Source organism: Falco rusticolus, chromosome 3, assembly GCF_015220075.1.
Source record: "Falco rusticolus isolate bFalRus1 chromosome 3, bFalRus1.pri, whole genome shotgun sequence".
Lineage (NCBI taxonomy): Eukaryota > Metazoa > Chordata > Aves > Falconiformes > Falconidae > Falco > Falco rusticolus.
Genome location: NC_051189.1, coordinates 12,722,644 through 12,748,863, shown reverse-complemented (window position 1 = coordinate 12,748,863; position 26,220 = coordinate 12,722,644). Strand labels below are relative to the sequence as shown.

The following is a 26,220-nucleotide window of genomic DNA, read 5'->3' as shown; positions in this document are numbered from 1 at the left end:
GGGAGGGACACGGAGCTGGTCCGAGGGCTGGACCTGGGGGGCGGCTTTGCACTGAAAGGGGGAGATGTAGGGTGGACACAAGGAAGAAATTTGTTACACTGAGGGTGGCGAGGTGCTGGCACAGGCTGCCTGGAGAGGGGATGCCCCATCCCTGGAAACATTCAAGGCCAGGTTGGACAAGGGTCTGAGCAACCTGGTCTAGCAGAAGATGTCCCTGCCCATGGCAGGGGGGTTTGCACTAGATGACCTTCAGATGTCCCTTCCAACCTAAACCATTCAATAATTTGATTATTCTATGACTCTCTTCTGGTAAATCAGCAGTTTGAGCATCCAGAGCATCACGCTGAGCAGAGCGGCTGATGGATCTATTCTCCATGAACACACACTGAACGTTGAGTCAGTTCCCCCCAGGATGCTGCAGAAACCACCCCCCTAAATATCAGCTGTGGAGCTCAAAGGGTTCATACAGGTACTAAAGACAGCTTCTTCCGAAGCTTTAAAGGCTATTCAAATATGCCTGGTCCAGGACCAGACCACTTTATAATCTAACAAGATGCCGTGGATGCACATGGGAGGGAAAACAAAGGCATCAGGAAGAATCAATGAAACCTAGTGTTCCTGCTCAATCTGGAAACCCAATTTGTTATTTCTGATTCGATAAAAGCATACAAGAAAAGCAATCCAACATAGAACATGCTTAACCTATTTGGATGAAAGTTGGTACTAAAGATTCCTGGATTCCTACCTCCAGCATGCGCACCTTCTCACACTGTATCATAAAGACCCTGCATGAGCAAAAACTATTTTATTAGTTATACAACAAGCTGAAAAGCAAGGGTACCTTTCTGCACCATGTTTTTCAAGCTTCTCCCCTTTTCTATCAGCCTTATGCACAATCATTATGCTTTTATATAATGTAAGCTACCCCAAAAAAGTGCAGGAGCAAAGCAGACCAGCTGTTTTCAAAGACTTTCCACAAGTGCTCTTGGATGAGATGACAAAGTCAATTATTACGAAGTGTACGAAGCATAGCCTGTGAGCAAAACTGCATTCGCTTTTCTCTCTCTTAGGGAAAAGAAATCCAGCTGACCTTATGGATAAATTGAACAATTGCAAGAGAGGCCTAAATAACCTTGAAACTTAAAAAAAAAAGAATGCCAGAAATAAATGTTTGCAGTTTGTTCCTGTCCATTGTTAAAACTTGGATATTTAACTCTGAGAAACAGATCATGGATGTCAATAAGCAACATTTCACCTAAAAGGTCTACTTTTATACATGAATCATATTAAATGAATGCAATGAAATGGAACGCTTTCACGTTTCGCCAGTCCTTGGAACAAATTTTGTAAAAGGAAACCTGCCCAAAGAGCAAAACCCCATCCCAAACCAAATAACCCACCACAAGAGAGTGACTTGGCAGGTGTCAGAGCATTTGCTGTTTCCAGAGACTCCTCTGGCAAAAGCAGCAGATTCCTGAGGCACACACCCTTCGGCAGGCAAATGTGACAACTATAGGATAGTCCTCAAAACTTGGCCTGGATGGTCAGCTAGGATGAGGAGGGCTGCTCCCTGCTATAAATTTCGGACACTTATATTACGGTAGCTTCCCAGAGGTCCACATATACAAAAGAAAAGGAAACCTCTGTGTCCCAGCTGGAGCAAGGCTGTGGAGAAAAGGAGGAAGAAATCTAAGATGAGAATGCACCAAGTTTTCTGCAACTAGGGAAAACAGTGTGCATCTTCCAAAAAAAACCCCCAAAACCCAAATAAAACCCCCAGAAGAGTAAGAACACACCAGCCCTTTCTAAAGGTCTCAATCCTTATTCTAGATGGGAGATGGAAAGCTTACAGCACAGGAATTACAACCAAACACCATGTTTCCCCCTCTTTTTATAATATTTTAGGCCGGAGCAGACCTCTGGAACTCACCTGAGCACCTTCCCTTCCTCCCCCAAGCACAGGTAACTTTGAAGTTATCCTACTCAGGGTCTTTTTTCAGCCAGATTCTGAAATCTCCAAGGATGGACATCTCACAGCCTGTCTAGGTTATATCAGGTGAAGACCTTGCAAATGACCTAACTGAGAGCCCCCTGTGCTGCCACTGAACACCAAGTCTCATTCTTCCCCAGCACGCCATCCATGGAAGACCCTTGTTCCGTCTTCACTATCACCCCATTAGGTAGGTGAAGATAACAGTTGCATCCACCCTCAGCCTCCTCTCCAGGCTGAAGAAGCTCAGCTCTGGTTAAATGCTCACAGTAATGCAATGCCCTCTAAGACGACACAGCGGACCCATCTGGTCCTCGGCAAGGAAGAGGCTCTCCCCCACACCAATTACTCAACGGCTGGGATGACATTCCTGGAATGATCAGGCTGCAGCACCATCTGTTCAGCTACGCTGGGCTGTCTGGTGCAGGGGTAAAGCTTCGTTCCTGCACAACAGCACTTTCCAGAGCCTGGTCTGATGCTGCATAGACCTCTGCTATGCAAAGACATCCATATGTAGTTACATCGCCCCAGCCCACTCCAGCAGAGAGAAAAGGAAGAAAACACCAGCAGCGACATCACTTCATGGTGCATTGGAAAGCATCCAGATTGTACAACACGTGGTGCAGCACAGGAAGCCCGACCAAACACGCAAACAGCTCCGGTGTGCTTCACACTCTTGGTTTCATGCCTTAGCCTTCCTTTGCATTTCACTGAGCATTTTGTGGGCAAGAATCCCATTTTGAGGATTAGAGCTATCCTCTGCTGTTAACAGCCCAGAGAAATTTGGCTTTCCACCCCCCCTTCTCAAGTGCTGAAGGTGTTACCTGGCTGGCCAACTAGAGAAGAATTGAAAAGACTTGCTATGGACACAATTGCCAAGGACTGCATGAAGTGGGATGAGCCCACCTTGGTTATCACAAGGAACTATAGAATGTTTGGGTTGGAAGGGACCTTAAAGATCATCCAGTTCCAACCCCACCTGCCATGGGCAGGGAAATCTTCAAGTAGATCAGGTCATCAAAGCCCCATCCAACCCGGCCTTGAATACTGCCAGGGATGGGGCACCCACAGCTGCTCTGAGAAACCTGTGCCAGGGCCTCACTGCTCCTACAGTGAAGAGTTTCTTCCAAATATCTCATCTAAATCTCCCCCTTTCAGTTCAAAGCCGCCCCCCAGGTCCTGTCGCCCCAGGCCCTGCTAAAAAGCCCATCCCCACCTTCCTACAGCCCCTGTAGGCACTGAGTGGCCGCAGCCAGGTCTCCCCGCAGCCTCCTCTGCTCCGGGCTGAGCCCCCCCAGCTCTCGCAGCCTTTCTCCGCAGCAGAGGGCTTCCAGCCCTCGGACCAGCTCCGTGTCCCTCCCCCGGCCCTGCTCCAGCAGGTCCCTGCCTGGCTTGTGCTGGGGACTCCCGAGCTGGGCGCAGTGCTGCGGGGGGTCTCCCCAGAGCAGAGCAGAGGGGCAGAATCCCCTCCCTTGCCCTGCCGGCCACGCTGCTCGGGGTGCAGCCCAGGAGCCGGTTGGGTTTCTGGGCTGTGAGCGCACATTGCAATTGCAGCTCGTGCCCAGTTCTTCATCCACCAGTCCCCCCGATTTCTTCTCCACAGGGCTGCTCTCCATCCACTCATCACCCAGCCTGTATCCAGGAAGGAGAGAAACAGCTCATACAGTGGCAAGTAAGACGACTCTTCCATGTATCCCTCTCTCCTTGTTCCACAGAGGGGCTGGGATGCCACAATTTCTTGCTCTTGTCAAACAGAAAGTCTCCAGCCATACAGAGGAAACAACAAAACCTTCCTCTCAAAGAGATGCTCTCCAAATCTGGAGCCAGGCAGGAGGAGAGGTTAATGTGTTTCAGTTCCATGAAGTCTCAAGGCCCAAGAAGGTGGCTGCAGCCACCTTGGGTGAGCACAGAAGTAGGTGTTTCGTAAGAGCTGTGCCCTTAATCCCAGCTGTTTATGCCATTTATGGAGATTTTGTGTTCATCCTATTCCAAAGCATTGCCTGAATTGACAGGGCACATAAAACATTTAGTGTTTGACAGCTCTAAGGATCAAAACTCTTCAGAGAACTTGCTGCATTTTTTCTGATCAGGGAAAAGTACAGAAACCTGCCATTAAATCCTGATCTCTAGGGTCTGAAGGTGGGCTGTGCATTACCATAACTACATGCCTATTTGTCAACAGCCACATACTGGTTTCAAAATGATATATTGCTAGCAGCTTGCTTTTGTTCCTCCTCCTCCCCCAAATTCTAGAAGACCTACAGCCGTGCACAGAAATAAAAGAGTGCCGTTTGCTAATTTGGTACTAAAACAAAAGGCAAAAAAATACAGAGGCCTCAAACCTCCCAGCTTTTCCATTCAGCTTGAGCTATTCAAGGCTTTTAGTACACTGCCAGCTCTGCCTGCTGCTGGGCACCCTCAGTGAAAAGCAGTCCTCATATGCTACCAAGCAAAACCGATGCCTACATCATTGTAGCCCCGAAAATTAGCACTGCGGCTACCCATGTACGGAGTGGCAGCATATCCTCCCCTGCTATCGCATCTCCTGTGGAAACTCATGCTCCTGCTGTGCTGTCCTCACTGCGCAACAACTGCTCTTGGTTTTCCTTCTGTAAGACGGATGGTATCTCTGTTTTCTTCCAAGAGGGGATCAGCAGCACTTGGTGAATTGTGTTGACCCTAAATGTGAAAAAGACCAAACGCCCTGCTACAGAGTCTTGACTCTGTGCTACAGCATTAAAGGCAAATGCTTCTGAAATATAAAACCTGGAGGTTTGAGCCTACTGTAGCACTAAAGGACTAAAAAATTATGTTGTGCTGCCTCTGCAACACTAATCATCATCTTTGGTGGGCCCCGATTTGTTACAGTGAGGTCACAGATAAGAAGGGCCCCGTGGCAGGACATGTTATCACGTAAGCTATTAATGATAACATCATTTAATTACCTTAATCCACTTAAAAACATATTTTACCAAAATTAGCCAGATAAATTGCTTCGATAGTAATATTGAGCTGAATTATGCTCAAATGCCTGATATTTAACCCACTTCTCTGGGTATCTGAATACAGAGCATAACTGTTTGGGGTGGAAACATGGAGGAATGCTTCTTCTGCAGCATCTGTAGGTTGGTGAGGCGCTGTTCTAATCTCCTGAAAACTGTTCCAAACATTCCCTGGTAACTAACAACTGGTTTCGTTCTTTGGAAAGACAAAACAAGAAAAGTAAGCCCATGCCAAGTTTCATTTGCTCAGGACTAGGAGCTAAATAAGCATTGATGAAGTGCCACACAACAACAGTTCCTGCCTTTGTTTATACAGCACATACTGGCCAGTCCACAGTAATATATGGAGTGTCTGCGCTCGGCTTCCAGCGGGAACAGATTGATCTGGAACACGCTCCAGCACTGAGTTTTCATTTGCCAGTGAAGGATCTTGAAGCACATGGTGTGGAGGTTAGCCAGCTCCCCCAGACAGATGACTTGGGCGGCTGCCAGAGCATCTCTCAACACTCCATCGCTGGTATTCTGGCTTTTCCCAGGTCATTCCCCAAATGCTACTCAGCACCTCGTTGGGGTCACTTCACGGTTTTACCTAAGTTACATCCAAAGAGACACATGTGGCGGTCTGCAGTAAGATAAAGAACATCAATTCACTTTTCCTTTGCTGTTGCCCAGGTGGAGAGCAACAGAAAACAAGCCAGAAAATCTAGCTTAAGTCTTTACAGCTTCATGAAATTTCCACATCTTATCAGGATAAGCCTAGGTCCTAGCAGCAGGGACTATGCCATGCAGGAGACCCTGGTTTCATCACCTGGAAGCTGGACCAAAGAGGGCATTAAACTCTTAAACAGATCTCACATCATTGCAAGTCTATTTTCTTGGCCATAAAGCAGAGAATTGAGGACGTTAAGTGAGGAAGCAGCCCAGAAGATGATCAGCATGACAAGATCTGGCTGAACACCCGCTCCTGGTCACTGTGACAAGAGCCAGAGCTGCTGAAGCCCTGGATGTTTTCAGCCTCCGGAGCTATTCACAGGCAGGCACAGCTCCTGGCTTGAACTCAGTCCATGCCCAGCAGGCAGGCAGTCCAAAGAGCTGAAACACCATGTCCTACTGCCTGTTCTCAGCATCTTGTACTGACTTGTAAGGCTTCCCCCACAATTTATGCATGCTCTTTGCCATCACGTCAAAGCCACAGTCTTCCAGTTCACATTTAACTCTTTAAGAATCATATGGTGCAATATGTAAATTGGCATACAGCTACATTTCAGAAGGACCTTTCTTGCAAAGCAATGTTAAACTTTAGCACTCAAGGTTACAGAGTTTTCCCTCGGACTCCTCACTTGGAAGTAAGTCCCATATCCCTGTTGCACCCCTCCCTGCAGCATCTTTTTCAGACAGCCCATGGGAAGGCAGCTTAGCCCTGACAAAGGTCTTGCCAGGAAGACACACTTCCCTGCTCCACTTTCCCCACACACCAGGGTTTCTTTGCCAAATTTTTCAGCTAGCACCATCATTTTATCATGCATTTGTCCTAGCTCTACAACAGCAGGCACAAATCAGCAGCCAGGTGGTCAAGTTCACAGAATCACAGAATGGTTTGGGTTAGAAGGGACATTTGAAGATCATCTAGTCCACCCACCCACCACGGGCAGGGACATCTCCCACCAGACCAGGTTGCTCAGAGCCCCATCCAGCCTGGCCTTGAATGTTTCCAGGGTTGGGACATTGACCACCTCTCTGGGCAACCTGTGCCAGTGCCTCACCACCCACAGTGTATGTCTTCCTTGTATCTAGTCTGAATTGCCCCTGTTTCAGTTTAAAACCATTAGCCCCTGTCCTACTCCTACAGGCCCAACTAAATAGTCTGTCCCCAACTTTCTTCTAAGTACTGAAAGGCTACAAGAAGGTCTCCCTGGAGCCTTCTCTGTTCTAGGCTGAACCACCTCAACCCCTCCTTTCTTCACAGAAGTGTTCCAGCCCTCTGATCATTTTTTTGGTCAAAAATCCCATCCCTGTGTCTATCCTGAAGAAAAGATGGGATTAGCTGGCAGAGTTGTTACGTACACGTAGTGACATTTATTCATACAGAAGTTAAAAGGACTAGCAGCATATCATCAAAACTCATAAGTTATACAGAATGAGCTCCCAAATCTCCCAGCACCCAAAAGCATGAATGGAATTGCATGAGTGCAGAAAAGAGTAAGCTGCCCACTATCTATCAGGAGGCTGAGCGAAGCTGGACTAACACAAGTGCAAAACAGATGTTATACATTTTTCCTGAAGAATTCCAATGTGGGGAGGAAAAACAGGTGACATGAATACATGCAAGGAAAGTGGTAATGGTATCTGGAGGTGTTTAACTGTATTACAAAAATAACTATATTTAACCATCCTGATTGCCACTGAACAAAAACACAGAAGACTGAGAATAAAGTAGTTTATTCAAATGCTGAAAAAAAAATAATCTGTTGAATGCAAACTGATACAAACCAAGTCTTTCCCACTTACATGAAGAGCCACTTCTCCCTGGCAGAATGAGAATGGAAAAATACTTCCATATTTCACAAGGAAACATTTTTCTTGATAATGGTCAAACATTGCAAAAGGGGCCCCACAAGGCTGCTGAATCTGTGCTTGGAGGTTTTCAAGACCCAACTGCACAAAGCCCTATGCAGCCCAGATGAATTCAACACTGACACTGCTTCGAGCAGAGGTTCAGGCTGTCCAATAATTCCGAGCCCACAACACACAGGCAGTCTTTGTAAGGGAAAACGAGTCACGGCTCAGTTTCGAGAGAGCGCAGCAACAGCTACAGGTGAAGATGATGTTCAAGAAGGAAGGACTGAGGGTAAGGAACTGTAGAATCATAGAAGGGTTTGAGTTGGAAGGGACCTTCAAAGATCATTTAGTTCCAATCCACCTGCCATGGGCAGGGGCATCTTTCACTAGACCAGTTTGCTCCAAGCACCATCCAGTCTGACCTTGAACACTTCCAGGGGCAGGACATCTACAGCTTCTCTGGGCCACCCGGTCCAGACAGAATGCATGATCTGTCTCTGGGAAGGAGCCTCTGAGTGCTGAGTGCCATAGCATGTTAGCAAGCATTATGGTAACCAGTGCTCCCAGAAAAATTTCTAGAGCCTTTGGATCATGGGAGGTCTCATACCCTGGTAAACTTCCAGTTCTCTCAGTGCTGTTTAATCCCTAACCTTCTGCAGCTTCATCCAACCACATGCAAATCACTTCCTTTTTTACTCCATATCCCTCAGCTTTTTGTGATTTAGCCATTTCAGAAAAAGGCAGGAAGCGCACTGAAGACCTGACCAGGCTCATGCCCTGACATCTGTCAGCTACATGGCCAAAGAAAGTCCATTCACCTCTGCGTCAAGCCCAGGCATGAAATACATCTCAAATTAATTAAAAATGCCCATGGACCTACACTTAGGACACCTGTACATCTTCAGGGTGTGTACATAGTTTATTATAATAAACTGCTGAATTCTTTTTTGTTATGTCAGGTGGCAGCAAGTGTCTGAAATACTTAGAAACCACAGAAAGCCTGGCTGTGCTCATGACCCCATTTTATCCACCGCTCTTTCTTCTGTGACTGCAACAGGGATGCAAAGCAACATGCTTAGAAGCGGCCAGAGAGAGCTGAAGTCCACAACAAGTGTTTTTGCCATGCTTTCCTGCCAGGAAAGGCAACACAAAGCCATAGTCTTTCCCCATGACGGTCCTTCAGCTACCCACATTCAAAACAGCTAAGCCAAAGAGTCTCATCTTTAAGAAAAAAAAAATGCATCTCACTAGTTAAAACTAACTGAAGAGCAGCATTTTTATGGAGATGCAGCTATGGTAGCAGTTGTCAGGTACTTGAGAACAAACAAATCTCCCAGTAGTAGCAAGCCTTTCAAGTTGTCCTTTGGGTTTTTTGTAGGTTATACATTCCACAGGCTGCATGTTCTGGTTGAGCACTGTATGTGTAAGAGGACAGATGTAGAACAGTAACTTCTAGAAAAGATGACAGCAGAGCAGAAATATAAGTGAAGTTTGGCTAAACGTGATCATTTATTCCTGTGATCCCAAGGCTGGAACCAGAGATGAGGAAGAAGCAGGTACAGGGACAATATCTAGAGTCATACAATCGTCACAGAACAGTTTGGGTTGGAAGGGACCTTTGATAATCATCTAGTTCCAATCCTCTGCCATGGGCAAGGACATCTCCCACCTGACCAGGTTGCTCCCAGCCCCATCCAGCCTGGCCTTGAGCACTGCCAGAGATGGGGCACCCACAGCTGCTCTGGGAAACCTGTGCCAGCGCCTCGCCACCCTCACAGCAAATTTCTTCCTTATAGCTAACCCAAATCTATCTTCTTTCAGGTTAAATCCATTCCCCCTTGTCCTATCACTACAGGCCCTGCTAAAAAGTCCTCCAGCTTTCTTGTAGCCTCCTCCTTCAGGTGCTGGGAGGTGCTCTAAGGTCTCCCCAGAGCCTTCTCTTCTCCAGGCTGAACAACCCCAACTCTCTCAGCCTGTCCCCATAGGAGAGGTGCTCCAGCTCCCTGAGCACCTTCGTGGCCTCCTCTGGGCTCGTTCCGACAGGTTCGTGTCCTTTTTATGTTGGGGACTCAGAGCTGAACACAGCGCTGCAGGTGAAGTCCTTGGTGCAACCTCGAGGAGTCAGTTCCCGTTCTTTGCTTCTACCCATTAGTGGGATGATGTCCATTAGCACAGCACTAACTACTTCAGAACAGACCTATTAAGGGATCACACCATGTCTTAAGGCAGTACAGCACCTCTTCTCATTTCCACATAGGTTTTCTGCATTTAATTGTGTTTGACACTGCTTTCTACAGCGCTAGAGGTTCTCAGGGCACTCTGGCCCACCTATGCAAAGCCAAGTCTGTCCCCCAACACTTCAGCAGTCAGTATACTCAAACAGAAAGAGATCAGCCCATTGCTGGGCTTCCCCCAGCTTTCCCAGATCCTTTAAGGCACATCAGACCTCACAGGACCTCCTCTGCCTTGTCTAAATAGGCTAAAGCTATGTACAGCACCAAGCACGGCAGAGGTCCAGGCTCAAGCTGTGCACCCCAGATGCTGTCAAGCAGGAGATGTTGCAGCCAAATTTAGGGAGCCAGCAAGCAGAGGAGGGACACAGCAGCAGCAGCAGGTGTATCTCATGCACCTTAGTCCCCTTCCATCATTCCTCACGGGTCCTTATAACAAAGCCACAGCACCACATGTCGCAGCGACATGCCTGGTACCAGACTGAAGTCTATCTTGTTACTGCAGACACTGCAGGAGGAGAAATTGGGTTAACCAGATCTCAGAGGAAAACAGCTAGCAGCTGCCAGTGAAATGAGTATTTTTAAAAAAAGTGATCTCACATGCCACAACTGAAAAGTTAAAACTTATCTCTCAGTCTAACCTTCTTGTTAAGACTTAAGATGACTTAGGCCTTCAGACCTCCCTGAACTAGTTTTAACTTCAAAATAGAAATACTACTGCTTAAAGGGCTTTTCTTATGGAAGTACTTCTTCCCTTTTAGAACATGCTAGTGGAAAGCTTGAAAAAAACCATCTAACCTTAATCCAAAAATTTCAGCCTAGTTTCTGTTGTAGTCTCAGTATTTGGACCTGGTTGTCCACCAGACCAGCAGAGCACCACAGACATCTGGCAACTGTTTTCAGGTATCTGGATGCCAGCAAGCAGCAAACTCCAACAAGGCACAGAAAGTCATGAACAACTAGCCCACAGAAGAGAAATCACTTCTCTAGGTCCCCAGGTCCTGCCACCACCAGCAGCACTTTACCGCATAATCTAGGTCCAGTTTGTTCCCTTCATTATTTACCAGTTGCCTTCGATCCTCCCAGAATTAAAACAATAGCAGATCAACTTTCCTGTCTCTGCCAGAATCGGAGGTCAACATGACACATACATTCATGCTATATGACCTCACAGTGCCACTAAATCTTTATTAATAGTTTTCTACCAGCCAACGCATTGTTTTTCCCCAAACACCAGGTTGCCAGGACAGTTACCTGGATCTTGCTGTTTACCCTTTTAATAGGTTGGCACAATATTAGCTTTTATTTAGACTGTCTGGTTTTGTTCAGTTTCCAAGACTCACTGAAAAATGATGGTCTGAAGAGCTCACTGAAGCTTGGTCTGAAGGTTGGACCAGATGATCTTTTAAGATCCCTTCTAACCTGGGATATTCTATGATTCTATTTGCCATAAATGATCCAATTTCTTAAAAATGCAGCTAAACTTTGCCCTCTGTCTCCATTTTCCAAACAGTACTAGGTTAAATTACATTAGAAGGCAGCTGAGCTCCTCTGCATTTTCTGTATTACCGACAAGTATATCCCTTGCATCGAATAATAGGCCCGTAGCGTGGTTAAGAGCAAGTTTTGTACACACTGGCTAACCACAAAGCTAACTTCTCAGCACTCATTTCTCCCTCTGTCATTTTGTCTCCTGAGTCAGCATCTAATTGATAATTCTGCCCTATCATTTTTCCCTTCTTCCTGATCACTGCATTTACCACCATAATTACTATAGCTATTTTCCTTCTACGTTGACTGTTTTTAACTGTTGCAGCCTTCTCTTTTAAAGCTTTAAACCCATTTTTCTGTTGGAACTGTTGTAGTCACCCAACTGAAAACAAACCTGCTGCCAGTTGGGCTTGTTCACTGAATACCTGAGCAGCTCTCCATCACCTGCACCCTAGCAACTACTCGTTAACTGATCAGTTCCTGCATCATTATTCATCCAGAGGAGTCTTACAGGATTCCCAGGGACTAACAGGGTAATTTAGCTATAATTTAGATATTCTAAGGATAGGGAGATGCCTTCAGCACATTCTTGGGGATATGGCTAGAATAAGTGTCTTCTGAGGCACCACATCTCATTTAAGGCAGCAATCTACCAGAGAAGCAAATGCTCTGTTAGGACACTTGTCTGTATGTAGAGGCCAACTGCTGCATGCAGTCAGATCAACCAACCCCCTTTTTCAACAACTGCTACAAGTCTTCTGAAATTTGCTACTGCAATTAAAGCAGCAACTGCTATCCCCAGGGGAACGACAGAGGTGATTTAAACTCATTTGGCAAAACCAGCTAATAAAGTTGCAACCTACTCTTGAAAGTGGTTAGGTTTATTTTTGCTTGTTTGTTTGTTTTTAAAGGAGGAGGTTGGGGGATACACTTCCTCCCCCAACAAACTTTGGTCCTTGTCGCTTGCTGTCTCCCATGCTTAGCTCAGCAGGCAGTTCCTAAACTCCCACTGGGGAATAGGGGCGGAGGCAGCATTTTTCTGCTCCCCAGCCTCACCCATGGGGCTAATTGATATTCCTTAAGCACCGCACCCCTAATTACAATAGACTCAGTGAGTGCAAAAGTGCTTTGGTCTCAAAAGTTTGACTTGTATTTCTCCTTTGAATTTACATGCCGCAGAATACCGATTAAGTCCATGTTTTTAATTACTGCATCAAACCTCTTGATTAGAGTACAAAAAAAACATCGACTCTGAAATTAGAGCACAAAAAGCTCATTCCTCTAGTCCTGCAGCAGCGCAGTTCACCAAGAAGAAAACATTTTGATCCAAAGCAAAGGATTTCATGTCCCAGACAGCGACACACACTCAGCCCCACAGTGAAAGAGCTTGGATATGAGATGAAAGCTCGCCTTATTCGAATAAATCGGGATAGGGCAGACTTAGCAGTGCTAGGGAGGACCTGGGGCAGCTCTCAATGTTGCAGGCTGCAATCAAATAGCTGGCCAGAACTGTATAGCCCTTTTCAGAAGATCACGTGTGATGGGCTTACACAGTGCAATGCCTCCAGGACCATCCCATGCGCCCCACGCTTGCACAGACCGTGGCCCTTGACCGCATCCGCTGTCTGCATAGGACATGGGACAGGAACAGAGCCTGCAGTGTTTCTTGAAGCCCTCTGGAGTGCTTCCATGCAGTCACAGCAAGTGAGGATGGAAAAGAGCAATAAAGGGCAAGGCTGTCCCCCTGCCAGGGAATGCTTGCTCTCAGCAGTCCTTAACCACTTAAGCTCGCCTTTGCCGTCAATATTTGTTGTGTATACGAGCTGCCCATGTGAGTGCAAGGATTTAATGAGCAAGGCATATGAAGAAGTATTCTGTTCCTTCACTTTAAGCACAAAAGCCCAAACTGTAAACCTAATAAAAATAATAACAATAAAAAAAACAACACCATGGAAACCAGATAATCAGCAACAGCAGGTAAACAGGCTCTGCAAGAGTTTAAGTGCGGCAACGAAGCTCAGTCCAGAAACCCATCAGCCTCTGCTGTCAAAACTGCTGACAGATCTCCATCTGCCCAGGCAGAGACTCTGGATGTCCCCTCCCTCCATCATCCCCACTCTCCCCAGGGCTTTACAGCTCTGTTGTTGAGAGCTTCGATGAGGGAAGCCCATGAATTATAGCCTGCTCTTGCTACAAGCAGCATGGCACCAGGCAGCTTTTGGGGCAGCACAAAACCACGAGAAGATGAGTTTCAATGGGACAGTTTATTATCTAAGCTTTCGCTTCCAGAAGCATGACTGAACCCAGTGAAGCAAAAGAAAGTCACATTCACAAAACAAATTCATGTCAAATCTGCTATTAGTGCCATCAGCGATATAAGGCTGTTCTATCTATAAGCCTGATGCCCACCTCCTTCCATAGAGAAGTCTCGTCATCCCCTCATCTGCCATCTCACACCATCCCTCCAGGCTGCTCAGAAGACAAGTCTTCAGGGCGACCTTCTTCCTTTCGGTTGACGACGCATCCACCTGAAGGGTCTAATTTGGGGTGCTTTGCTGAGAGGCTGTGAAAGCAAGTCGTTGCATGCCTCCCTGAGGGCAGTGAGTGGGCAGACTAACTCCAGAGGGCCTGGCAGAGAGCCCTCCCCTTCGAAGCAGTGTGGGTGATGGCACTGCCCTCCCAATCCAGCCTCCCTCAGGGTTTTGCAACAGAAAGAACCACAGAGAAGCTGTTTGCTGGAGCCAGACAGCTCTTTCAGAAGAGCTTAATTAGTTGGGCTCCTAAATACATGATGCTTAGACGGGAAACAAGGGGTTGCTTTTTTTTTTTCCCCCAGAAAGTTTGCACTCTGCCCATTTCAGAGCCCATTCACAACACGCCTGCTACAAAAACCTGAACAGAGTAATTATAAACAGGAGAAGACTGCCCAGCAGCCACATGAGTTATTTCCCATACACTTACAGAGCCCTGATCTTGATACTTTAAGACAGGGGTCCTCAAACTTTTTACACAGGGGGCCGGTGCGTGGATGAAGTGGCAGGCAGTCATCTGCGGCTGCTTGGTTTCCCCCCCAACCCCTGGCAGGGGGGGGGCAGGGGGGTTCTGTAAATACCGGGGGCCGGATTGAGGACCCTGGGGGGCCGTATCCAGTCCACAGGCTGTAGTTTGAGGACCCCTGCTCTAAGGCAGGTCCTGTTGTCTTAAATCTGCCTTATTTCAGGAAAAAAAAAAAAAAAAAGGAAATTAAAAAAAAAAAGGGAAGCTGACCTCACAGTATATTAGTTTTGAACTTACAGCTGCAGCAGATGGCTTGCAAAGGGGATGAAGAATAGGCTCCGATTATAAAAGGATGAGAGAAAGAGATCTGACATGAGAAGAGGTCCTTCTGCCTAGCCAGACAAGGCAAAACCCCATTTTGCCCAAGCAGCAGCAGTCTGGAGAAGACCTAGATAGCCTCAGAGCCATGGTGTAATCAACACAAAATCTGGGCTTTAAATCCTACATATTTAATATCTCAGGCAAGTAGTCAAGAAATGACACTGTATCATCCATTTTTAATGCTCCATATTCTTCTCCCCGATGTCACCTTCTGCCTAAAAAATTTCCTGAGTAACAATTTATCCTGAGTAGTTTAATATTAAACTAAAATTACAGTAGAGGAGGGATTCTGAGTGTAATGATTCTCCCAGCTAGAAGTACCCATTTCATAAATGAGTTATTTTCTACTGATTGCTTTAGGACTGCTCAAAGAGGCTCTTTTATTCTTTAAAGTCAGAAGCATGCCAGGGTGTCGATACCAGCCTGTCAATCCTACCAGCTACTCTTTAAAACCCACTGCTTTTTTCTCCCCTTCCCATTGAAGGGCATCCTTCCACCCTACCTCACTCCCACTCTGTCCCCATTAGACTGAACAATGACCACCAACCTGCTGTCATTCAAATCGACCTCCTCCTCCTTCTACATTAAAACCTTTTCAACCATTTTAGTAGGACCTGTAGCGACAGGGCAAGGGGTAATGGTTTTGAACTAAAAGAGGGGAGATTCAGACTAGACGCAAGGAAGAAATTTGTTACGCTGAGGGCGGTGAGGCACCGGACCAGGTTGCTCAGGGAGGTGGTTGATGCCCCATCCCTGGACACATTCAAGGCCAGGCTGGACAGGGCTCTGAGCAACCTGACAGTTGAAAATCCATGGGGGGGGTTGGACCCTTGAAGGTCCCTTCCAACCTAAACCATTTGATGATTCTATGATTATCCACACACCGCAATCCCATAAGCTAACTCTGTAAAGAGCAGCAGCTTAGCTCTTCTGAGCTTAAAGTCTGATATCATGGTGAGACCATGGTGATATTCCTGCCTTGCTGTTTTTTCCGCTGTGATCAAGCAAAAAACATCAAAGCCCACAGTGGTAGCAGAACCATTACAACTTTTTGGCTTATTTCCTCCTACGGGAAGCATCAGGTGGCATTTTCAATAGCTTAAAATGCAAGGAGGTGTTTGTCTCATTTTATGCAGCACCAATTGCCCACCCTTCACTTTTCTTGGACTGTGTCCCTGCAGCTTCTCCTACACTGCAGAATTCAGGAATGTGCCATTTACTTTGCTAGGTTTTGCCAAGATTTATTTTAATCTGTCTCTGATTAGGCCAAATGATTTATTATCACTTGAAGACCAGTCTTGAACTAATGCTTGAAACCACTATTGTGCTTCAGTTGTCTTCAACTCACCATGCGACTTGGAGAAAGTCGCTCTGAATAATGTCTCCGTTTTCCAAACCGTACAACTGGGAAACCCCTGACCTACTTGGCAGGAGCATGGAGAGCCTGTGCTCTTTTTTTTTTTCTTTCCTCTTTTTAATGATTTAAGACAACCCAAATGTGAGGCACTGGAGATGTGGGAATTCCACAAAGTCATTAACAGAGTACCAGAGGGACAGCTTGAAAGCCAGTTATCAGTAATTTTCCTGTAATCCAAAATCCCTCTATCAATTTGCCAAAAGCCTAATCAAACAAACTTTACATGGTGCTTTGACATTTACCAAACAGAGGTTTGTAGACAAGGAGAAGGGTCCTAAATGAAATGGGCTACTGCAACCAGCAGCAAAGGCAGGATGAATATTTACTAGCCAACATGATGCAAATGTAGAGGAAAGAGCCTGCCTTTTCAGAATGAGATCACAGATCCTGAATTTAAAATCATGCCGGGAAATGCATATGGAGCCTCATGCCGCTCCTCTCATCATGGGCTTCCATATCCCAACTAGCTGAAATGTCCAGACACCTTCAAGTGCAATAAATACAGATTCTACCTTTATGGAGCTCCCATGAAAAGTGCACAAGCACAGTAGTCTGCCCCAAGGTAAGAAAAAGATAGACCTGGAGGCTGTCCCTTTTTAGTCCTTCCTAAACCACTGAAGGGAAGCAAGGGGGAAAAAAAGGGTAGGATAGGATAGGGTAGTTTCAGTTGGAAGGGACCTACAATGCTCATCTCATCCAAAGAAATCCCAACAAAAGAGTAGCAGTGAATTTGTGCAAAGTGAAGCCTGTTCCTACCAGAATGATGTAGGACTTCCCGAAGGTCTTCTGCTTTTATCAAAAGCAGAGCTAAGCCTGCTCACTTACTGCATCAAGATTTAGTTTTGCTCCATCTCAGCTGCCACCGAAGGCCGTGGCCGAGGCTTGCAGCATGCTATCTCTACCTCTCCCCCTTGTCCCACACACCGGATGCTTGAGCCTTTGGCCAGTTGTGTGAAAAGGCTTCTCTCCCTTTGAAAAAAGGGCTGTTTGTTCCCACATAGCGATGGCATTCGGCTTCAGGGCTGCACCCTCTCCGCAGGGACCCGGGCAGACAAAGGCTGAGCCAAGGCTCCCAGCTCATCGCCAGTGCCCACGTAATGATGTTACAGACTGACCTTGTTCTGGAGAATGGCAGCAAGTTCATGCACTCGTGACTTGGAAAGTTCACTGCACTGAACATCTGCCTGATGTACACCAACACTTTCAGGGGGGAAAAACCAACAAACAAGTAGGAGGATTTCAGGCATCCAGCTCCAACTCGTGTTCAACCTCCTTCATCCTTCTAGAAAACAGGAAAGCTCTGGGGACAAGGAGTCTCACCACAGGTTTGTCAACACCTACTGCAATGGATTTCATCCTGTACTGGTACCTACTAATTGCTGAAGAGTAATGGGCACATTAAAGTTCATTTGGAGAAAGCTTTACTGTCTGAGCTTTGCTCAGAAGAGGTTCTGCATTAGTTTGCCACAGTTTATTCATCTGTAAAATTACAATATCCCCTATGGCATAGAAGACCATGAGAGTCATAAAACCCTCTAGCTGAAGGTCAGAAAAATGGTCCAGAGTCTCTCTGTGCTGAAGACTATCTATGAGCTGAAACAAGGAGCATCACAGCTGAGGGACAAAGCCTTCACTGATGAACAAAGCCAAAGCCAGGCTGTCCGGATTCACCGGCCCTCTCAGAAAGGTCAACCGTCATCTGATTTTTCCTATCCTGCCTCATTCCACTCAACGCTACATCCTCTACAGTGAAGCTGGGATGGAACTCCCACCCTGACATCAACCCCTACCAGCCTGGGGTGGCTTGAACCAACAAGGGCAGGGAGGATTTGGGCAAAGACACGGAGTTGTGAATTGGCCATCAATGAGCTGAGACTCAGGCACCCCTTCCTTCCTGGAAAACGTTTAAAGCAAAGTAAAGCAATGTCTCAGAGATTACCAGCTCCTAGCTGTGACAAGGTCCAGGTGACAGGTGACTATGTGGTGCCTCTTAACGCCCTTGCACAAACATCCATTCAACAGCCTCTCCACCCTTCTTCATGGGGTCTGGTAGGACATCCAAGACATTGTAGGGAAGCAGATGGCTCCTGCTCTGAAGAACTTACAGCTTGAATAGAGAGGGTCAAGAAAGCGGAGATAAGCTAAGCCAAATAATTAACACATTTGTAGCTGTTGTGTCTTCTGGGATGCTTGCCTTGGTAAATCTACCTGGTAGAGTCCACTCACCTTCACAGGGCCTGGAATGAGTCAGTGTCCACCCAGTGCTCTGGTGAATTGGACAGCTGAAGGATCATAAAATCATAGAATCGTTTGGGTTGGAAGGGACCTTAAAGATTGTCTAGTTCCACACCCCTGCCACGGGCAGGAACACCTTCCACTAGACCAGGTTGCTCAAAGCCCCATCCTCCTATATTATTATGGTAGGAACAGGCTTCACTTTGCACAAATTCACAGCTACTCTTTAGTTGGGAATTATTTGGACAAGATGATCATTGTAGGTCCCTTCCAACTGAAAATATCCTATCCTACCTGTTTTTTCCCCTTGCTTCCCTTCAGTGGTTTAAGAAAGACCAAAACCAAAAACCTCCCAGGCTACAACTTTGAACACATCCAGCCTGGGCTTGAACACTTCCAGGGATGGGGCATCTACAGCTGCTCTGCCACTCTGCAGATGGAAGAGGACCAGTGACTGGGCCACTGACCAGCAGTGGAGTTTTGGCAAGTTGGGCACATGCTGCCTTCCAGGTCCCTGACCCACTCCTAGCCCTGCTAGCACTGCTGCTGCCTTACTTACCTTTACATGTCCCTCATCAGCTTACAGCACAGCCACCAGAACAACAGTATGGGCCAGAACCCCAGAACCCCCACAAGTAAATACGTTGTTCTTTGAGGGATTTTTTTGGTTTTTAATAAAGACATTTTCCAAGCAACATTCTACAATCTTAAATTCAGCTGACAAATTCAAAACTCCCTGACATCTCTGTAATTAGCTGCAGACAGCTGACTTACAGTTCGACAAACACTGCTATATTTGCTCTGAACGGCTGCGTTCTGCATTGCTATTCAGTGTTACTCATTTTGAAGTACCATCTTTCACCCTGGAACCTAAAGCCATGCAGACACCAAAAAGATGCACTGTGCAAGATGGGGTCAGCACTTTGCAATTTCCTGGTCTTTTATTTCAGCTCTCCAACACACACAAGTGAGAGACAACAGGATCCAAATCTTACCCTAACCATTTACCATTCTCAAGCCAAGGACTGCATTGCATGCTTAGTTTACTGGAGAAAACTATCTTCTCAGTAGGAATTTGATTACAAGTAGGCAAATTCTCCAGGGAGAAGAGCAGACTCCTGTTTAAGCACCTCTGTTTATCCCCATGCACAATGCCTCCCCGCTCAGCAGGCAGCGATGCACTGATCACCCTCTCCCTTCTCATTCACAATTAAGAGGTATTGCATCACAGATACAACCTATTTGCATGCCAAAGCTATATCTCACTATTATAGCTGTATGCAATTAGTAACTGGCCCTGATCTCTTTTTTTACAGATAACCAGGATGGGATTACTTCTTCACCCTCCTCCATGTCAATATCACAGTGTCAGCAAAGGGAGGGATGTGGTGGGCTCATAGAATCATAGAATGGTTTGGGTTAGAAGGGACCTTTGAAAGTCATCTAGTCCAACCCTCTGCTGTGGGCAGGGACACCTCTTGCTAGACCAGGTTGCTCCCAGCCTTGTCCAGCCTGGCCTTGAGCACTTCCAGTGATGAGACATCTACCACCATTCTGTGCAACGTGGTCCAGTGCCTCACCCTAACAAATGTCTTCCTGATGTCCCCTCTAAGTCTCCCCTCTTTCAGCTTAAAACCATCAGCTCTTGTCCTGTCGCCCCAGGCCCTGCTAAAAAGCCCGTCCCCACCTTCCTACAGCCCCTGTAGGCACTGAGTGGCTGCAGCCAGGTCTCCCCGCAGCCTCCTCTGCTCCAGGCTGAGCCCCCCCAGCTCTCCCAGCCTTTCTCCGCAGCAGAGGGCTTCCAGCCCTCGGACCAGCTCCGTGTCCCTCCCCCGGCCCCGCTCCAGCAGGTCCCTGCCTGGCTTGTGCTGGGGACCCCCGAGCTGGGCGCAATGCTCCGGGGGGGTCTCCCCAGAGCGGAGCAGAGGGGCAGAATCCCCTCCCTCGCCCTGCCGGCCATGCTGCTTTGGATGCGAATGCTCTGCCCTACCACCTGGATGACAGCAGATAGACAGAAGCTAGACCTCTGTCCACCCAGGATATATCACTAGCGAATCGAACGCTGGTCATTTCAGTGCTTGGTATAACATGCAGAAGTGACATGAGACCAAGAACAGCAATAAATCAAAAGTCCAGTGTTTTATTTCTATCAATACTTACTAAGTGTTCAGGGTAATGATGCCAACCTACTTAACTGTGGACTAAAATATTTAAGCACAGCTGAGTCTGCACCTGAATCCTCATGACCTTCGTCCCATCTATCCATTCATTTAGGTCACTTAAAAGTATTTAATACCTCTGCTTGATTACCAGAGAAGATACTTGCTGCATAACCTATGCTTTCAAATCCAATGCACGGACCATGGATTTGGGTCAGATATGCCAAACTTCCCTCAGCTCTCCAGGTACAGCCATTACCCACCTGGCCAGCAGCCATGCGCTTAACTTGCATTTTCTTCCCATAGGCTCCTACTAGAAAAGTCCACCAGAAATCATAGATTAACAGGAAAAAAAGAAAACAACAAAAACCAGACAAACTATTTGATATGAGAGGCACTGGGTATCATTGTTGAGATTCCCCCCACTTGCCAAATTTCAGCTACAAAAGAAGGGACTTGCTGGTGGCACAGGTTTTCCCAGTCCAACTATGCCACTCAGACTTGGTAGATCAAGGAAAAGGTCATAACTGCTTCTAAAACCTTTATAAAAAAAATTTAATGAAAGCAATTAACATTCTCAGGAATATTCAAAGATCCACTCCATTTTTTGAGATAATTTTTTTTTCCGCCTGAAATATTCTACAGACCATGAGTTCTACTAACAACTTCAGCGCCCGTAAATCAACACACATTAAAGAGATTTTGTTTCTAAACCAGTTTATGTCCTTGGTGTAGCATGTTCGGACCCAACCATTAAAAAAAGTAAGAGCTGTTCTGAACAGCTTCTTTCCTTTTACATAATATTTACAGTGCAGGACTGGAAGTGGGAGAGGTCAGAAAGCACTCGGCCACCCGAACGGAGAAGATTTTGTTCATGCCATTTACATGATGTACTTTAGATTTTGGTGGTTGTAGACTATCTTTCCCTGCAGATATTCTGAGAAAAAAAATGTATTCACAGATGGCACAGCCCTTGAGGAAAACAATCTTTTATTAACACCCATAACAGCATCAGTGAGTGTATCTTAAGTTTTATGATGCAAAAATGCATCATACTCTAATACCACAGGCGTTAGGCTCTCCATGGCAGAATTTACCAGTTCCATAATTTTATTGCCAATTTAGCGACAGGAATTAAATGCATACTGCATGCTAAGCACAGAAAGACAAAGAGTTGAAAGAAATCAGGAACCCAAAGAATAGCCAAGTACTAGGTCTGGGGAACCCCAAGCTTTTTCTGCTTGACCTTCCTGCAGCAGAGCAAGCCCTGCTCAGCTCAGTGTTATCAAACTATAATTATATATATATATATATATAGGCATGTTCTCCATACAGTGGTGCAAATACATGTGGTGCTTTTTTTTCTGGATTTGCTGTTTCTAGAGCCTAAGGAAGCCCCAGCTTCATTGGATGATACAAAGAGGGAGGAAACAGCACCAGCCACGCTCCTGGCACACAGCCTACACAATTTGGCTTCCTAGTGGTACATGACAGCATCTATTGTAGAATAGCTACACTGACATTCAGTTTAATATTGAGGTGAGATGGTCCCCTCTGGATCAACAAAGCCAGCAAGCATCTCAGACACCAGGCTAGCCAAGCAAGCAGGAGATTTCCTAAAGAAGGACCATTCCTGGCAAAACTAGGTGCTTTGGGTTGACCTCAGCGTTCAAAGAAAACAACTGGAAACCAAGACACTGACCTGCTAAAAGCAGGAAGATCTCCTTAGTGGCACTTCTGAACACACACCTCCAGTTGCGAGAGCCAGCTGCAAATTTCAACAAGTCCTGATGCTATCGGGGATTCAAATATCTACAGAGGGTTTGTGTTATCCTAATTTCTTTCTCTGACTTTGGTCAGGCAGGGCAATTACAGGTACCTTACAAACACCTAATCCTTAAATGAACTCGACTCCAGTTTTAGTTTCCTGCAGCGTCTGGCGGGTGCCTCTCAAAGAACACTCCCTGCTATGGCAATCAGTGGAGTAGCCGGTTGTATCACATTGTGCCAGCAATGCAGGGATGTAGACAAGCACTCAGTAAAAAAAATAATAAAAAAAAATTGATGCCATCAAGCTATCAACTGCTCAACACTATCTGAAGCCAGGAATATAAAATGGAAGCATCGGTGCACGATCTCACCCCTTGTGCAGGCAGGTGATTATCAAACCCAAAGCTGCCAGACAGGAACCAGTTCCTGGTTCCAGTCTTAATGAAGAGGCAGGGAGGGCTAAAGCAACCCCATGCCATTTTCTAGTGGCTCAGCAGGTCATTACTAGTCCAAGTACATAAGTGTGGCAGTTTCAGCCCTGCAGTAAGCCACAGACTTGTTTTGATGTGATAAATCCCTTGAAAAAAAGAAAAATACAGCTTTGGCTGGGAACTAATTTTTGATAAGAATCAGCGTGGGAACTGGAAGCTCCAGTAACAACTAGTCGAAGTCTATTTATACAAGACATCCATGCCAGAGTTCTATAGGAGAACTGACATTTGAAAGCATGCACTGAGAAAATCTTCACTCGTACGCTCATTTCAGTAAATGAAGATTTGGGTAATACAGTTTCAGTGTTTCATGAATCTCTGTCTAGATACTCTTATCTCATACTTTTTGTCATGCCATGTTTTTATCACTTAACTATGGCTTTCAGATTACAGCGATCTCTGTGATGGTGAGGCTAGCATCCAATTATTTGGCAACAGGATGAGTTTTGCAGCCAAGTCCCGGTCTCACACTGTGTGTCCCTTCAAGGCTTTACCATGGGCTTGGGTGAACTCCAGGCACTCACTACTTCATTTCCACATCTGTAAAGCAACAACATCCTCCCTCCAATCACCCTTTAGACATGGGCTCAGGCTGGAAACACAGCTGATGAGGCCTTTCAAATTAAAACCAAAGGCAGAATATGAATTAGCAGGAGCTGAAAGTCAGAAGCCTCGTAGCAGGCTGGATTTGCTGTTTAGGAGACAGAAAACCAGCAAGGTAGAGCATAAATATCATTGACTCAGTTGGTTAGGTGCAGATTTGTAGGTTGACTGTTAAGAAGGAAAAGCAGGTTTGAATTTCTACACAAAATAGTCGGGAGCTTGCTTCCAAAACTTGATTTTGCTGTGACCATTGAAATGGAGCGAGAAATCCTCAACACCTCTCCAGCCAGCACATGCAGGACTATAGCCTTTAAGCTTGTGCCTATGTTCTCAACTCTAATCATGGTTTTATCCTCCTGCATCTTTAACACCACAGGGACCACCTCCATTCCCAGCACTTGCCATCTCTAGCCACACATCTGCCCCACACAGGGTGCCCTCGCTGCTGTCCTATGCACTACCACAGAGCTTTCTGAAATGAGAAAAGCCACTCAAACTCCATCCAGTTGGACCAGTCACAAAAATTGCTTCAAGAAGAGTCTTTGGCTTTAGAGAACTGCCTTCTGCTTTGATTAGGCTTCCTCTGCCCACACTAATCCCCTTCTCCCATCATTTCTTCTTCTTTCTGGTAGATTCACCAAGCCAAGCATCCCAGAGAACACAGTAACTACAACTGTGTTGTTAATTTTGCTTGGTTTATCTCTGCTTTTCTGACCCTCTCTATTCAAGCCATAGCTTCTTCAGAGCAGGAGCCATCTACTGCCCTACAGAGTCTTAGATGGGCTACACCGAGCTCCACATCCAGACACATACAACACCGACACAGTTAACAGCAACTACCTGCCACTGCAGCTCTTTCAATGTTATGAATAATAATTCAGATAATTCCTGAGGCAGACAATAATATTCCAGTTCTACCACCTGCAGCTCCACAGTGTATTTCATCAGTAACTCAAAATATCACCTGCCTTTGAGCCAATTACTTTATTGTCAGTGTTAACTTCATGTCCCTGCTTAGAGCTGAGCATGCTTCAGGAGAATACTCAAACGGGCTCTTCAGTGCTAATTTTTTCCCTTTTAGAAGCAGATCATCTCAAATTAAGATACTGGATCAGATGAAACAAAGTCATCCACTAAAGAGTTGAGAGAGCTGGGCGTGTTCAGCCTGGAGAAGAGAAGGCTCCAGGGAAACCTTGCTGCAGCTTTTCAATACTTAAGGGGGGCTTACAAGAAAGATGGGGACAGATTTTTTTAGTAGGGTCTGTATTGATAGGACAAGGGAGAATGGTTTTAAATTAAAAGAGGGTAGAATCAGACTAGATAGAAGGAAGAAATTTGCTACGCTGAGTGTGGTAAAGCACTGGACCAAGTTACCCAGAGAGGTGGTCAATGGCCCATCCTTGGAAACATTCGAGGCCAGGTTGGACAGGGCTCAGAGCAACCTGGTGTGGTGGAAGGTGTTCCTGCTCATGGCAGCGGGCTCAGGCTAGATGGCCTTCGAACGTCCCTTCCAACCCAAACCCCATGAGTCCATATGTGACCCTCGGTACCTGGAATCTTTTGGGAATCCCTGGAATTCAGCAGTAGCTTTCAAGTGTAATTACTAAGCGCACCATAGCTGGTCTGGAGATAGATCTCTACCATTCAGATTTCTGAAAGCCAGCACGGGACAAGGTTTCCAGCAGTTAACTCACAAGACCAAGAAGGCTGAAGGCAGCAGTGGGACACAGGTGTGAGCAGGCTGCAGAAAGCAGCGATTCCCCAACAGACCATGCTTTCCAGAAGTGCCAACATACCCAAGAAAACATTAAACAGCCCTATACTTTGGGAACAAATGCTCCCTTAGAACCACTTTTCTACTTAGAAGATGACAGCAGCCCAGGTTAGAGATGTTAGCTACAGAGGGCTTTCAGTTTGGATGCCACGGCTGAGCTTTCATACCATCCATAAGGGTGTGACACTACTGAAAAGATGTGTTGCTGGATCAATCATCTATATGAAGAAACTTATTAACTTCAAAGGTGATAAGTAACCACCACAACCACTGTTTCTGAATATATTTTGATTCTTTTCTACTGAAAAGTGAACAGAAAAACTACCTTCTATGACACAAGCATAGTGGGTCCACACAAAAATTGACTGATCTCCATCTGAATTTTAGGTATTTTTGACAAAAGCTCTACACCATCATAAGTCAATTTCAGCTACTAATGATTCATCTGGTTATCCGGTAGCTATGTCTTTGATGTTCTGTTATTCCCTATAAGCCTCACCACTCTTCTTCTGAGAAGCCATAACTTTTTGATCAACAAATATACCAGCAGCGAGATCACATGCTTCTGGGCACAGAAGCACCCTCAGGTCTAAAATAAAGAGTTGAATCTTTAAAGCCAAAAATACATTGAAATTCCTAAATAATTTCAGCCATCTCCAGTATCAGGTAGGTGCTGGAAAAAAATAATAAAGTGCTTCAGATTCCTACTCTATATTTAGGGTTTTAAAATTCAAGATCCTGTTTTAGGCATATTTTGATTTGATCCCATCCTGAGCCATGCACACCACCTGAAATACTGTGCACACACACATCTGGGTCTAAACCAAGCTGTATATACACATTATTCTTCTCAGCCCCTCAAACTGCCATCCCAAGCACCAAGATCCAGGGTCCCCAACACGTTTTATTAGCTGTATTCGTAGTTCTCCTAAGCGAGGCTGTATCAAGCAGCTACGTTGTACAAATTGCTGTTTATTTCTCTGTTGAGTTATGAATTCATAAACGCTTTTTCCACCCTACCCCAATGCTGTGAATGGCAAGGGAACGCCAAGGAATTAACAGGAAATAGGGTTTGGATCCAATAATAAACCTCAAATAATCAAATTAATTACGCACCAAC

General features: G+C 45.9%; 1 protein-coding gene across 4 annotated transcripts in view; it reads right to left on the bottom strand.

Moving 5' to 3' along the window:
- The window catches only part of ARHGAP39 (Rho GTPase activating protein 39), a 146,610-nt gene that overhangs the window by 83,295 nt on the left and 37,095 nt on the right, over positions 1-26,220 (bottom strand). For 3 of the 4 annotated variants that reach the window (XM_037379814.1, XM_037379817.1, XM_037379816.1), the window contains exon 1: positions 13,683-13,851. The exons of the other annotated variant lie outside the window; for it this stretch is intronic. In XM_037379814.1, the coding sequence (XP_037235711.1) occupies positions 13,683-13,723 (41 nt within the window). In that variant the 5' untranslated portion in view covers positions 13,724-13,851. Of the gene's footprint in view, positions 1-13,682; positions 13,852-26,220 lie in introns of those variants that run through there. 4 annotated transcript variants of the gene reach the window in all.